Below are 14,856 nucleotides of genomic sequence, written 5' to 3' on the forward strand. Positions count from 1 at the left end.
TAAAACACAGGGTACTTCTTCTCAGTGTACATTCCAGGGGGAGAGGAAACCTGGGAGAGAGGGAATTTGCAGATGCAGATGGAAAGATGGATGTGAGGAAAGCTTGGAGTCTACCCCTAGAAAAACTTTCATCTGTCAGATTGACTTTATGAATATATACATTTCATGCCATGGAAAACAAGGATTGATAGTCTATAGATAATGTTAAGGGAATTTTTTATAATATTAAAGGAATTTGTTTACAATCCATTTAAAGTTATTTGATAGAAATTCATTTGATTCCTTGTTCAAGCATTAATAGAGTGACTGTATTGTTCTGCATCTTCCCCATGTTCCATTCACCATTCACCCATGTTCCATTCCATTGAGCAGTGTTTCTTAAACTTTTTGCTCAAAGGACCACTTCACACTTTTAAAAATTATGAAGGACCCCAAAAGAGCTTCCGGTTGTATGGGTTATATTTATTGATATTTAGCATTTTAAAAATTAAAATTGGTGAATTTGTAGTATTCTTCTTCCTTTATTCAAAATTAAAATGTAATTCCATTAGTTCAGGAATCTTTCTAAAGGCGCTGTTGATGTTGCTGCCACTGCCAAACCCTTTTCTGGTTCAGAAACCCACTCTCTCTCTTTTCCTCTAAGGCCGTGTTTCTTAAAGTCCCCCAAGACCCTCTCAGGGGTCCGCAAAATCAAAACTATTTGCCATACATTGAAGATATTTGCACAAATTTAAAACAATGTTACTCTTATTATTTTTTATTTGTTAAAAAATAGTTTTTTTTATGAAGAGATATTTTATCTTAATATCTAATGGGTTTTATATTAATATATATATACATTATAATATATTATTTTTACATGATTCATTATATGCAATTCAAATCAAAAATATATTTATTGAATCATGTAAAATAACAATGTTAAACCCATTAGATATTAAGATAAAATATCTCTTCATAAAAAAAACTGTATTTTTTAACCAATAAAAAATAATAAGAGTAACATTGTTTTAAATTTGTGCAAATATCTTCAATGTATGGCAAATAGTTTTGATTTTGCGGACCCCTGAGAGGGTCTTGGGGGACTTTAAGAAACACGGCCTTAGAGGAAAAGAGAGAGAGTGGGTTTCTGAACCAGAAAAGGGTTTGGCAGTGGCAGCAACATCAACAGCGCCTTTAGAAAGATTCCTGAACTAATGGAATTACATTTTAATTTTGAATAAAGGAAGAAGAATACTAAAAGGACTTCTACAAAAGAGAGTGTATGTGACAACATCAGCTTTGATGTTTTCTGAAGATTAAATCTCTTTTAAGAATAAATATTACTCATGTTGGTTAAATAGAAATTCCATTTACCAAGGAAATATGCATCAAATTATGTGACACTGAGAACAAGCAGAACTGTTGCCTTGAGCTAGTCCTGCTCACTCGCCAGCAATTCTGTGAAAACAGGTAGCTTCCTGATGTTTTGGCCTGTCGTAAGAATGGCACTACAGCCAGGGTCCTCTTGCTCAAGAGAAGAAGAATTGTTTGCAGAAGAACTGTTGGCAGGAGAATTGCTATCCTCAAGATACTTTGTGGTCCATATTTCTTTGCATTAGAAGAAGTTTCATGAAAGAACATAACCTTTTAAAATCAGTTTAGCATCCAAAAAGAACAGGCTAGTTGGATCTAAGTTTTTTACCAGTGTTACAGATTATGTTGACTTTTTCACACAAAAAACAGAAGAAAGAAGTAGTACAACTATTAAAATGTTTTACTTGATCCTTTAGAGATGTTGATATGCATGGTTGACCGAATGACACTGTTAATTAGCTCTGTCTGTCTAATGGGAATTAGTGGCATGCACATTTTAAAAATAAAAAACTAATAAGACTTTTTCAGCATTTTCTAACTTTATTATTATATAGATACAGTACATTTTCAATTTTACACTTCCTTAAAATTATTCAGCTTTAGCTGCTTTTAGATGAGGAAATGGAAATGAAAATGACAAGGAACACCTACAAAGCCTTTTTGTGCTACAGATGAAAGCGTGATTGATAGTGAAACTTTCTTTCGGAAATGGTAGCAATGTGGAGATTTTAAAAGTGGTCTAGGCACATGAGCCTTAAAGGTATCTTTGTAATACTTGAATAATAGCTGCTGCTTGAACCTTAAGGGTGAGAAAAAGATGTCATTTTTTACCTGTAAAAAAATATCTCCAGGTGGTACCACTCATGTGAATACATTGTCAGATGTAATCTGTAGCAGAGTGGCAGGAACATTTAAATAGCCATTACTTTGGAACCCTTTACAAAATATCCCTGCAACCTTTGCTTAACACATCATACATGTTGGCACCTGTTTGAGATAAGCAGAGTGGAAAGCTTTCCCATCAACCTGAAACATGACATGACAGAAAAGGTTTTGGCCCCTTTAAATGAATGAGAAAAAGAGAGCATTTGTAAGCAGTAATGTTACTATTAAAATAAATGCTGTTCCGTGAGTCATCCTACAAAACATTTTGGGTTCAGAGGGGTAGTACGATAAAAGTATGTTGCATAGTGAACATTGGAAGCTGTTAGCATGTAGTGGCATTAGTCTTTTGTCTGCATTACTAGAGGAGGAAGAATTTAATGGTAGTCCACCAGTGTCTCATTGTCTAAAGATGGCTGTGTGTCTTAATCTTCAGTTGAAGAAAATTGTGTGTGTCCTAACAGAGACTAGAGAGAGAGACAGAGAGAGAGAAATAGGCAAAACCTAGGCCCTAAGATGTTTTCTTCACTATTCTTTACATGCCTTTCTTTGGTTTTGTTAGCTATGTATGACTGGACCAACATGGATCTGAAGTTGATTGCTTTGCTCTCCAGGTAATATTCCATAGAATAATCCCAATACTGCCACCAGAGTAGCAGAGAAATACATTTTATATTTGAATGGGGAAGGCACCTACACAACAAATATAATAGTTGCCTTATTATGTAATAAGGAAACAATTTTAGAGCTGCTAGAGACCTTCAGGCTGACAGGTCTGAAAACACAGGGTGAGTTTGCCTCCAATCGTGAATGAAATAAAAATTTAATAATAAGTTTTAAGGATTTAAAGAATCTGAAATAAACAGCAAACAGCTAAACAAGACTTTGAACTTGGAAAGTTATAAACGGACTAAGTGTCCAGATAAAATTGGAATATTGAAACTTTTACAATAAGATTTTGGAATTATAAAGAATAAACAGCTTCTTGTGGGAAATAGATTCTGTTTGGGTTTTTAAAAGACAAAGATAAATAATTTCATGATTTCAAAAACAATACTAGAGGGGACTAAAGCTTTTAGGTAGAGGAAAGATTTTACAAACCTGCAAAATGTTGCAAAACCTTCTAATAATGAAAATACTGAAGACGACTTTTGAAGAATGGAATCAGAAAATAGTAGCCACAATATCAACAATGTCAGTAATGATGTATGCTTCTATGGATAGACTCTGCCCAAAAGATATTATTAAACTAATGACAGGTGCAGAACAAATTTTATCTGACAAGATAGAAGGGGTATCGAAAGTGGATTTACAATTGACAGGCCAAGAGAATGACTTGGAAAAGGATGTTTCACTGGATTTACAAAAGAAACTGGCTGAGGTTTTAAAATTTAAAAGGGAAATACAAATGACAAACCAAGAGAGTGAATATAAAGTTGGTTTATTTGATCAATGTTAAAACAAGATGTTATTATCTCTGGCTACCTTTCTTTTGTTTTATGGGTGTTTTATTTTTATGGATGCTTTATGGATTTGTTTATAGATAAGAGATAGGATATAGAATGAACAGATAAATCTTTGTAACCTTAGAAGTGGTGAATAGTCATTAAATTTGTTTATTCTTGTGATGAAGGTTGGAAGTCACTTCTTTATATATTTCTTTTATTATATTCCTACTTTTCTGTTTTTTCTTTTTTCTTGTAGTTTTTACTCTTTCTATTCTATTCTCTTTTCTTTCTTCCTTTAAGTTTAGTTTATATTAGATTTTATTATTATAATCAAAATTCTTAATAAAATTATATATATCTATATGTAAAAACAAAACACAGAAGTGTCTCTAGAAATGGGTATTTCTAGTTCAGGAGAAGAATTGACAAAAAATACCTCAAATCCAGGCAATTCTTATGTTTGTCAAAGACCAAATCATTTCAAGGTCAAATAAACATAAAGGAATTACTAACAAATAAAAGATAAAATGATTAGTAGAATGTAAAACAGTAATCAGATAACAATATATAAGTTCCAGGTTAATAATTCAGGCTTTAGACTCAAGTCCTCCTTGTAGCACTTGTTTGTGAACAAAATTTGGCAATTTTCCTGGTTATTTCAGAAAAGAGGTCCACTAGCAGAAATAGTATGCTTTCTACTTTTGGTCATTCAAGTGTTAAGCAGAGTGCGAAGATTGCTATGTGGGACAAGGTAGCAAAAACATGAGCAATTGACTCAGTTGATCCTTCTGACCAAGGGCAGAGCAGTCTTGTAGGAAAATGTGGTCATACCTGCCTTGCAACAACAGAAATGGCATGATATTAAGTCTAGCCAATAAGAATGCTCTTCTGTGCAAAACAGACAGAATATTAGAAAAATAGTTGGCTAGGATAAGTGGTTTTATGCACAGACTGCCCTAAGAGTGGTAGAGGGTTTCTTTAAATCATAATGAAACACTGCTTAATCTCCAGTTATGCTTTCTCATGCCCTTGTGGAGCAAGAATTGAACTGAAATGCCATAATAACATAAGTCTGTGCTTGTGCTTTTCTTCTTGGAGGAAACAAACTTGTCATTGAGAATTAGAGGGGCAAGAAAGTCAATAATGGAGGATGGAATTTATTTTATGGAATTGATACAGATTAAATAGTAGGGGAGCAAGTATGCATCCTTATTTAATGCCTTTTTGAATGGGGATTGGTCAGAGAGGCCCCTAAGAAGAGCACACTTAACCTATATATAGGTATTTTGATATAACTTTGTAATTAACCATGGAAACTTACATCTATTATGGAAGATGCTAGATTTGTGCGTTGCCTTTCCCTTGGCATTGAATTAAATGCCACCTTCAGGTCAATTAATGTGACATAAAGAGCATCTCAAAAGCAGGTAAAATATTTTTCTGCCAATTGGTGCAGGACTATGCATTGATCAAATGTTGACTTGCTGGATTTAAATCTGACTTGCTACATAGGAAGCACATTCTCTTTGGTCAATCGAACTGCAACGTCCTGAGTCTAGATTAAAGGCCAAGGCACCATGGTTAACAGGAGGAGAAATGCTTGGCTGTACAGTAGTTAAATAGAAATTAAAACAGTAAGGCCTCCTTGGGCCTGGCTACCTTCTTAGTACAGGTAGCCATAATGGGAATGAGATGTAGTCATCAAGCTCTAAAATGTTATATTCCCAAGTCTCCTATCAAAAAATAATACTGAATTTATTTAGTAATCCCATGAAGATGGAGCCTCCTCTTAGAACACCAGCCTGTTATATTTCAAGAGGCATGTGTATCATCTGTATCTTTCTACTTTGAGAGCTTAGGGGAGGTTGACTGTATATGCCATTTTGGTAGCGCCTTTAAGATATTCCTTCCTGCGACTGCTGAGTGCCAGGACCTAGATTGTTCCTAAAGCTAATGCACTGTATCTAGTCAGCTAAAGTCTGTGAGTTGAATTTTTGGTAGAGGGTTTGAACCTCAAAGGATAACGTCTGGCTAATCGTGTCTGAAGATTCCCAATAAGGATGAAACTGGTAATGTGGTGCCTCCTGGTGGTCACAGAACTAATACCATGGACTATGATTCCTCATACTCTTTGTTCTGCTTGGCTGTACGGATTAGTAAATCAGAATAGTTCAAAACGGCAGGCAAATGATTCACCTCTAGTATTTTTCAGTTATTGCACCAACTTATATCCTTCAGGATTTTTGAAATTGCTCTTAAAACTTCCTATCATTTAATGTAATTTAGAACATATGAGAATTGGAGTTAGACAATGTGTGTAGAGCCTACATGATGCCAATTGCATCAATATAGTAATATGCTGATATACCGTATACAGCAGTGCTTCCCAGACCTGGGTAAGTTACCCAACATTGGGTAAAAGTGGGGGTTTCTTTGGGTAATATCACACAAACCAATTAAATTGACTTAAAGTATTTTACCTACATTGGACTTTCTGATAAGCAGTTTTGGGTAATGAAGGAAAAAGTTTGGGAAGCACTGGTATACAGTATAGTAATGTACTGATCACATAAAGTATAGAAACATTCTGAATATGGAATATAAGTAATGCTGAACAAAAAGTTTATTGTAAATATTTTTACCTCCTGCAAACACACTCTAGATAGTCTGAAACTGGAGTGTGTGTCAGACAACAAGAGTACACTAAAGCAGCAGCTGAGTGTGCTGTCACTTTCATTGGATTACATACGTATTGCATAGATGAAGAAAGGACCACATCCAAATGCATCTAGGCACTATCAAATGTATCAATATATAAATCTAAATTCTGTGATATTTCATACTACATTACTTTCAAGTGAGATAGATGTATCTGTGTCACAACAGTAATGGGTATCTTCAAATCTTTCATCTTCAGAGTTTTAGTCTTGCTAGTCATTTAGCAAGAATCGAAAAATGCCGCACAAGAAGATAGAATGTATCATCTTGATTCCCAAAGTGCTGCAGCTCACATATATGGCAACAGGAATATTTCATTTGCATTCAGTGATAATATCTGATTGGCTAAATAACTTTGTGACATTCTATTTAATACATGTTTCTTGACTGGCTTAGGTAATGCTCTGGAAACTGCTTTCAAATTTTGGAGAGAAAATAAGAGGTAAACAACCATTGGGAAAATTGGCTTTAATGACATTAACCATATGAGAAACAGTACAAAAAGTTATTTTTACAGTTTTTGTGACTGTCACAAACAGTGGCAACTTTCACGCAGTAGTCACAAAAATATGGATACATAGCCAAGCATAAAACCACTGGTGTGTTTTTTATTATTTAGATGTATTATTTGTCACTTCTAGACAATGTATATCAATGTTGCAATACTATTATGGTTTATGGAATACTAAAATATCAGAAGGGATTTTTTTTCAGTGCAAAGCCAGTCTATTCATTTTACATTTATGAAATTCCCCAGTGCTTGTAAAGCTTTTTATTGTTAGACTTCAGTATTAACTGGCTCTCATTTTTTTCATAGAACAGAAATGTAGCACGAAGTATTAAATAATGCGTGTAACATTCAGTATTACTCTGGCGCATTGAGATTGCCCTTTGCTGTATTCCTTTTCCCCCACGTACCAGATCAACTCCAGGTCCACCAATTACTTCAACAGATGACTCCACTGTAGTTCTCTTTTATACTTTGATCATCTATAGTTGAAACTAACATTCTCAGAATATTCTGGAAAATGATAATATTTGAAATTTCTGATATATTACAGCTATTTTTATAGTTAAGCTCCCTTGCTTCTATATGACTAATCAAGTTATTTTAATTTTTAGGTAGATATGTTTTTACTTTCTGTGGAGGAAGAAAATAGTGTATTTAAATATAAATTATAGGCTTTTATTTTCTGTACTGAATTAAAAACCTGTATCATCATTTAGAGTAGATATTAAATGAGATTTCACAAACTCTAGTATTTAAAGTAGCAAATTAGTTGCTGATGAAAGTGCTTGCTAAAAATAGTTTACTGTTAAGATGCTATATTTGCAGCATGTGATTTGCTATGTAATTGATGTATCAGATTGTGAAACCATTCTGGTACAGTATATAAAGCAGAGAAGACAGAAGGATTCCTACTGTACTTCTTGAGTTTATTAAATAACCTTGAAGATCTTTTTCAAAGAATGTGGTGAGAGAGACATTTGGTAAAAAACATGAGTACTAAACACTTTTGTTTAATTTAAAGGATGCTAATCTTGTCATGACCAGCAGTTGGGTTAGTGCAATATTTTTTTCTCGTGGGAGTTAATTAGTCTTCTTTCAAATTGTGGTGTATTTATGTTCAGGTTCACATCATTCAGCTAGGGCTAGTTGTATAACACAGACCCACAACAGGTAGGTGTGTCTAACAGTTCAATTAACCAGAATAAAAAGGTATTTTGTCAGATAAGCATGTGTTGCCGGTGACACACCTGACAGTTGCAGTAGGCAAGGGTAGTTAGACTGAAGTTCAGCTTGTCACTCCTGCAGTCATATACAGTTCATTAACCTACGGACCAGGTGATTATTAAACAGGGAGATTATTTAGCCTTTCAGAATAGATTATAGATTAATCTGACTGCCTTTGTCGTATCAACAAACACCCCTTAAAAAGAGTATTGTAAATATACTAAATTAACAATTATCAGAGCATGACATCAGCAAAATGTTGGCTATGCTGCAATTTTACTTAATGTTTCCCACAGCACTAAAAAAACACCCCTGTGAAGTAGGTCTTAAATATAGACTTTTCATCAAGGATAACAGTTAGTTTGGGTGAAATACAATTTTTTTTCCATAGATAGACTTAAATAGATATGAATTAACAAGTTTAGGGGTCATTGAACTTTTGGAGATAGGGTGAAACTGTTTGTATAAATTCAGTCACTTAATAATTTCTGAAACATTGGGATTTGGAGCTATAGGCTTGATTCATTTCCCTTCTGGAACTACAAAATGATCTGTATTTATTGCTATTATTTATATACAAGTTTTGTGTTCATTCAAAAATCTTGTCTTTTTTCATTTTTCAATGATTTAATCTTTTAAGCTATAATCTTACTTATACTTAGCTAGTGAACTCCAAAAGTTTTGCTTCTGAGTGGCTGCATACCACGATTGCTCTATTACCATATAGTCCTGAAATCCTGACTATATTTCCATGAATTCCTTTTCACTGCAGCTGTCCATAACGGTCCTGTCTCTCCCCACACCCCTAATTCCTTTTGAGTGGTTTAAGGTCTCTTGAGCAACAGTGCAAGGGTTTGTAGTATACAGATTTTTTTTTGCAAAGGACTGCAAATATTAATATTAAATGTTACAATGGGGATTAAAAAACAACAAATATAGACATACAATAACACTTTTCTTAGCAAGAGTTCTTGTTTGCAAGCAGAACACAATCTGGACACAAATGTTATGAGGGAAAGAAAATAAGGAGCTATACACATGTATATACACACACACACCCATATGTGATGTGCCTGTGGAAAAATCTGGGAAATATGTTATTTCTTAGTGGAAAGGTAGAGAAGGAAGAAGAGCACTGAATGGAAGTTTGTATGTGTTTGTATATTAAAGGAGTATAGAAGAATGAAGTGAAGAAACATACAATACTAAAATATTTACAGAACAATAATCCCAGCATATGGATTTAGTTAAAAAAAAAGTTGAAGAAGGGAACATGGCTACAGGACCTAAACTAGAAGAAGAGGGGTGTCATTGAGCTTTTGGAGATAGGGCAAAACTTTGTATAAATTCAGTCACTAATAATTTCTGAAACATTGGGTTACTCTTACTTTGATTTGAAAAGCAAATAGGGACTTGAACAGAAGTGATATCAGAGAAGGGCTGCATTGTGTGGAAAATATGGGCAGCAAAATTCTGAACAAAAGATTTAAAATGGGGCAGACACCATCTTATTTAACAAGTCCCATCTTTCTGTCATTCAGGTCTTTGAAACAGTTTATATGTTTTTAGCAAGCTGGGCAGAATCCTGTATGTGGATCTAGGGGGCCAGCCAGCAGACTTTTACTACTGTTGCCTAGGTTGCTGAGCTTCACAAGTGGATCAAATTGTCCTTAAACAATGCATCAGTGGGGCAAAGAGCAAACAATTGGCAAAAAGTCACCCTAGGTTAAATCCAAGCAAAGCAGTATGCAATATCCTAGATAACAGCAGCTTCTCCATTCAATTTTTCTCAGAGACAGTTCCCTTGCAACAGGTAAGGTTGTCACAGATGGGAATTTGATGGAATTGTCTTTTTTCTTTGCTGATAAATAGTATTGATTCTTCTAGTCTTTCCAAGTGGAACAAAGAAAAAAATCCTTCCAGGAAGCACTGCCCTAAAACCAGTCCATAAATAGAATGGGTAGATGTCCAGGACTACTACTCCTGGCTCACTGTTCTTCCCACAGGCTTCAGAGTTATGACAGTAACAGAAACAAAGCCTTGATCATTGTCCAACAGTTATTTCTTGGCCCCTGGAACAGTGGAGCCAATTCTGTAGGATGAATTATTCTTCAGGAGAGAAGACAGGGTAGGCCAAGAAGAATTTCCTTTCTGATCCCTTGGGATGAAACTCCTTTTTGGTCTTAGCTTTGTCTTCTCAGAAAAGGCTGGTGGTCTAATAGGCTCCAGGATCTGGAGTTGGCCTTTAAATAAAATGACAAAAGTAAAGAAAGAGTAGCAGAGGACAGATTCTAGAAGTTACCACTGTGAGGAAGGAGGCACCCATGTTTTGTGCCCAGCCAGCTAAGTAGCAAATAGTTCCTCAGAGTGAAAAATTAAAAAATAGCCCCAAGGCAACATACCATACCAGGCTAGAGGAACAAGGAAGCAAATAACATTGAACAGCGGAAGTTGAAAGGGAAAATAATGAATGCACGTTATTGATCTTCTGTTGATAATTTTAACTATCACTGGGGACAGCCAAGTAGAAGTTACCAAATCATAACTGTATGAGGAAGAAATTATATAAAAATAACAGCAAAATATTCTTTCTGGATTTTTAAACATAGAACGCTGTTTGATGCAGGCTTTCAACCTGCAAAAAGCAACCTGTGAATGGCAAATACAGCAAACTGTGGCCATCCAGTGTTACTAACTCAGTTCCCAGCAGCCCCAGCCAGCATGGTTGATATTGAGGGTTGCTGGAAGTTGTGATTCAGCAATATTCGGATGGCTAGAATTTTGTCCACTTTCATTCTATGGTAGGGAAAGATAAAATCTCTTTTCAGTTGAGCTGCTGATTTCATGGATGTGCTGGTGTAGTTTTCTTGGCAACAGTATCAAGGTGGATTGACTTTGCCTTTTTTCCAGTAAGTTTTGTTTCCCAATCTAGTCTACAACCTGGCATTTTCTGGTGTTTTCTCACACACACACACACACACACACACACACACACACACACTAGCCAGTTCCAATCCTGCTTAGCTTTTTGGGATCAGCCAAGGGTGGTAGGATAATGGCAGTTTAAACAGACCACATACTCATAAAAATAATAATAATAATAATATAAAAAAGAAGTATACATTTTAATGAGCATATATTTACATTTTATACAGAAACAAGAATGCAGACATCAGAGACTGGGTCGGATACAGGTTCGACGGTTACTTTACAGACTTCCGTAGCTAGCCAAGCAGCTGTGCCTACCCAGGTGGTACAGCAGTTACCAGTGCAACAACAGGTAGGTGTTTGTTGGCTTTGGAAAAAAATGAACTTTTTTGTGCAGTGCCAATTCAGTCCTCCTATATAAGTTTCTTGAAAAGAGTTCTGCTCTTTCAGTATTGCACAGTTTAAATTACTTCGTTATATATTATTCAGAAGAGCAGCTGTCCACCTTGTTCTTCATTCAAAGTGCTTATCACTATAGTCCAAATTTGTTATCATACTTCTGCCACCAAGTATGAAGCTATCTATGTATAAGAATACATTCATGATTTAGATTAGAATAATCCAGTTTTCCCAGTCTAATGCTGTCCACATAGGTTCTCATTACAGTCCCCAAAATATTTTTGTCCACTTTTTTGAGGATTATGGATTGCAGCGTGAGCCCATAAGAACAGCAGCAATTTGGGGAAGATGATATGTATAATGGCTATCGTACCTGACAGAATAGTTCTATAAACCAGGATGTTAGACATAGGATATTGATTATTAGTATATGAATAATATTATTTCTAAATGAAGAAAATATTCAAATATAGATTGTATTTTTGGTTCTTTGCTCCTGAGAGCTATCAGCATCTCTGCACAGTGATATGTGTCTGTGTTTATGTCAGGGAAATGACATGGGAGAGAAGGTTAAATACCGTCTTAAGATCAACACATCTTTGTTTTTCAGAGAAACAGGACAGGGCTATCAACTAGGAAACAAAAGTCCCTTTGGAAATTTTAAGCCTAGATCTCTTGTGTCTGAAAAAAATTAAAAAATAGAGTATAATAAATTGTTCTTTTAGTAAAAACAAAATTATGAAACAAAATTGGAATGTACCAAAGAGATTGTTCTGTTCAGAATTAGAATTTAAACTGAAAGTCTATTTGAGCACATATAATTACATAAGCTAAACCTCAGTCATATATGTAATTACAAGTTTATCCTAAGAATAACAGTGTATACATGATTTCTGTGGTGATTAGCATAAGCATTCAGATGAATTTCACTTATTATGTATATTTGCTATTTGGCATGTTTTATTTAAAAGTGCTGTAATAAAAGCATATTTCAGATGTTGTCTTTATAAATCTGAATGAATCTGACACTGGTTTGTCTTCTTTTAGAAATACATTTTGTTGAAAAAATGTAAAGTGCTTAATTACTCAAGATGGCTTTTGTTTTTGTACTGGATGTGTTTATCTACTTTTGTTTTTGTTGACAAATATAATATATCAGCATGTATAAATTAATGCTCCATTTGTTCTTTTGAAACAACAGATTTTACACTAATACATTATTTGTTTTGGTATTCTTTTCTTCTGCAAATGACAGTGAAAATAATGACTAATGAAATAGTATCTGAAAGGCTTTGTTTCTGTCACATTAACATATATTTTACATTTTTCTGTTTGAATGAAAAAGTGCTGTGGCTGAGCTGTTACTTCATTTTGATATCTCAAAAGGGAATGGGGCATTAGTATGCGTAGGAAGAATGAATAACATCTGTTCCAGCTCTAGCGGGAATCATATCCTCTCTCTTTTGCTTAGGTGTAAACAGGTACTTCTTGTTAGCTTACTTTTGAAGTAAGTGAGCTTCTCCCAATATTATACATATTTACTTCCAGTCTCCTGATAATCAATCCTCAGCACTTTCTTTCTGCTTTTTATTTCTCTTTACAATAAAACTTGGTCATGTGACTAAAGTAGCCTTAGCAAGTGAGAGGGGAATGTATTGTGTTTTGCTAGAAGCTGACTCTAAAACTTAGCTGAAAGTTGGCTGTTTTGTAGACTTGGAAATCATGGGAAGAAGTGAGTGCAAACTTATGAAAACCCATATTAGGTAAGATCAAAGTTCAGTATTCTGTTTCCACATTGGCAAATCAGATGCCAATTGGAAGCCCATAAGCAGTATACAATAGTAAGTTCCACTTGTGTACACCAGCAGCAGATACCAAAAGACCTTTTACCATCTTACAGGAGATAATACAGGTAGTCCCCATTTAGCAACTGCCTTGATTGCGACCTTTCACAGTTATGACCGTGATGAAAAAGTAACTTTATAACCAATCCTCGCTTTTAGGATCTCCACAGGTCTGTAGAGCAAGGCAAAGCTGAAGTAAAACCATATGCACAGACGGGGTTTCCCTTATCAGCTGCTTCGCTTAATGACCAAGTTGCCGGTCCCAATTGTGGTTGCTAAACAAGAACTACCTGTATAACTAGTGAGTTTTGAAAAATGAATCCTCCATGAATTAATCTGACCCTTCTTTTGACAAATCCAAATTGACGTAATTTCATCTTGTCATCAATTGGTCTGTGGATGTTAATTATCCTGGTGAAGAATACTGTAATTTCATAAAAGAGAGGCACTGACAGTAATGATTGCCTAACCTAATTGAACCAGACTCACAAGTGTAACTTTATGAAATCTGATTTATTGAAGGATTGGTATGCAAATATAGAGAAAGCTGAGAATGAACAAAAGCGCGCGAATTACAAACTAAAAACCCTCCGTGCGAACGAAACCCCTCCCTTCACCCAACCGGTTCAAACTCCCTTATCCCCAGGTGCTGGCAACGGACAGTGCCAATCGCCTGGAAAGAAAACCTTGAAACCAAAGCGTAGCCCAAACACATTCCAAACCTAGAAAGCAGATAAGCAGTCCAGCGCAACAATGCCTAACTGCACCCCCTAACCCCGCGTCAGTGAAAGGCATGTGAAATGTTACGATGTAAAGCACTCATCGTAACGGGGAACATGACATACCGCCCCCCCCAAAAAAATTAAGGAGCTGGCTTTGAAGGATAAGCCGAGTGAAAGCGGGTTACCAGAATTGGAGCAGAAACATCACAAGCAGCGACCCACTCTGGGTGGGGAAAATGCTTCCATTTGACAAGGTATTGAAGAGTCCCCCGGGCTCTGCGGGAGTCAAGGACCTCCTTCACCTCAAAGTGTTGTTGTCCATCAATCATGATGGGAGGAGGGGGAGGAGGCTGGTTATGCCACTTGTCAGAATGGGTGACAGGTTTGAGCAATGAACAGTGAAAGACAGGATGTAAGCGCTTGAGGTTATGAGGCAAATCCAATTTGAAGGTGACAGGATTCACAATCCCCAAAATAGGAAAGGGACCAATGAATTTAGGAGCCAACTTCTTGGAAGGTTGAGGGGACTTAATGAACTTAGTGGATAGATAGACTTTGTCACCAATTTTAAAATCAGGTTGGAGAGATCTGTGCCTGTCTGCATAGAGCTTGTACGTGGCTTGAGCATCAACCAAAGTCTCTTTGATCATGGGCCAAGCATCAGCAAGTTGCGCAGCCCAATCAGAGGGGGAGCAGGTCTGCGGAGCAGGCTGAGGCAACTCTGGGATGGGAACAAAGTCCTGTCCGAACACAATGCGAAATGGGGTGTGCCCAGTGCTCTGATGCGCAGCATTATTGTAAGCAACTTCAGCAAAAGGGAGCAA

The 14,856-nt window shown here is 35.8% G+C and overlaps 1 protein-coding gene across 1 annotated transcript in view; it reads left to right on the plus strand.

Moving 5' to 3' along the window:
- Positions 1–14,856, plus strand: part of RFX3 (regulatory factor X3) — a 151,727-nt gene that overhangs the window by 56,480 nt on the left and 80,391 nt on the right. The window contains exon 2 of the mRNA XM_063295087.1: positions 11,295–11,419. Coding sequence (XP_063151157.1) covers positions 11,303–11,419 — 117 coding nt within the window. The 5' untranslated portion in view covers positions 11,295–11,302. The remainder of the gene's footprint in view (positions 1–11,294; positions 11,420–14,856) is intronic.

The sequence above is a fragment of the Candoia aspera genome, chromosome 2 (assembly GCF_035149785.1).
Source record: "Candoia aspera isolate rCanAsp1 chromosome 2, rCanAsp1.hap2, whole genome shotgun sequence".
Classification (NCBI taxonomy): Eukaryota; Metazoa; Chordata; class Lepidosauria; order Squamata; family Boidae; genus Candoia; species Candoia aspera.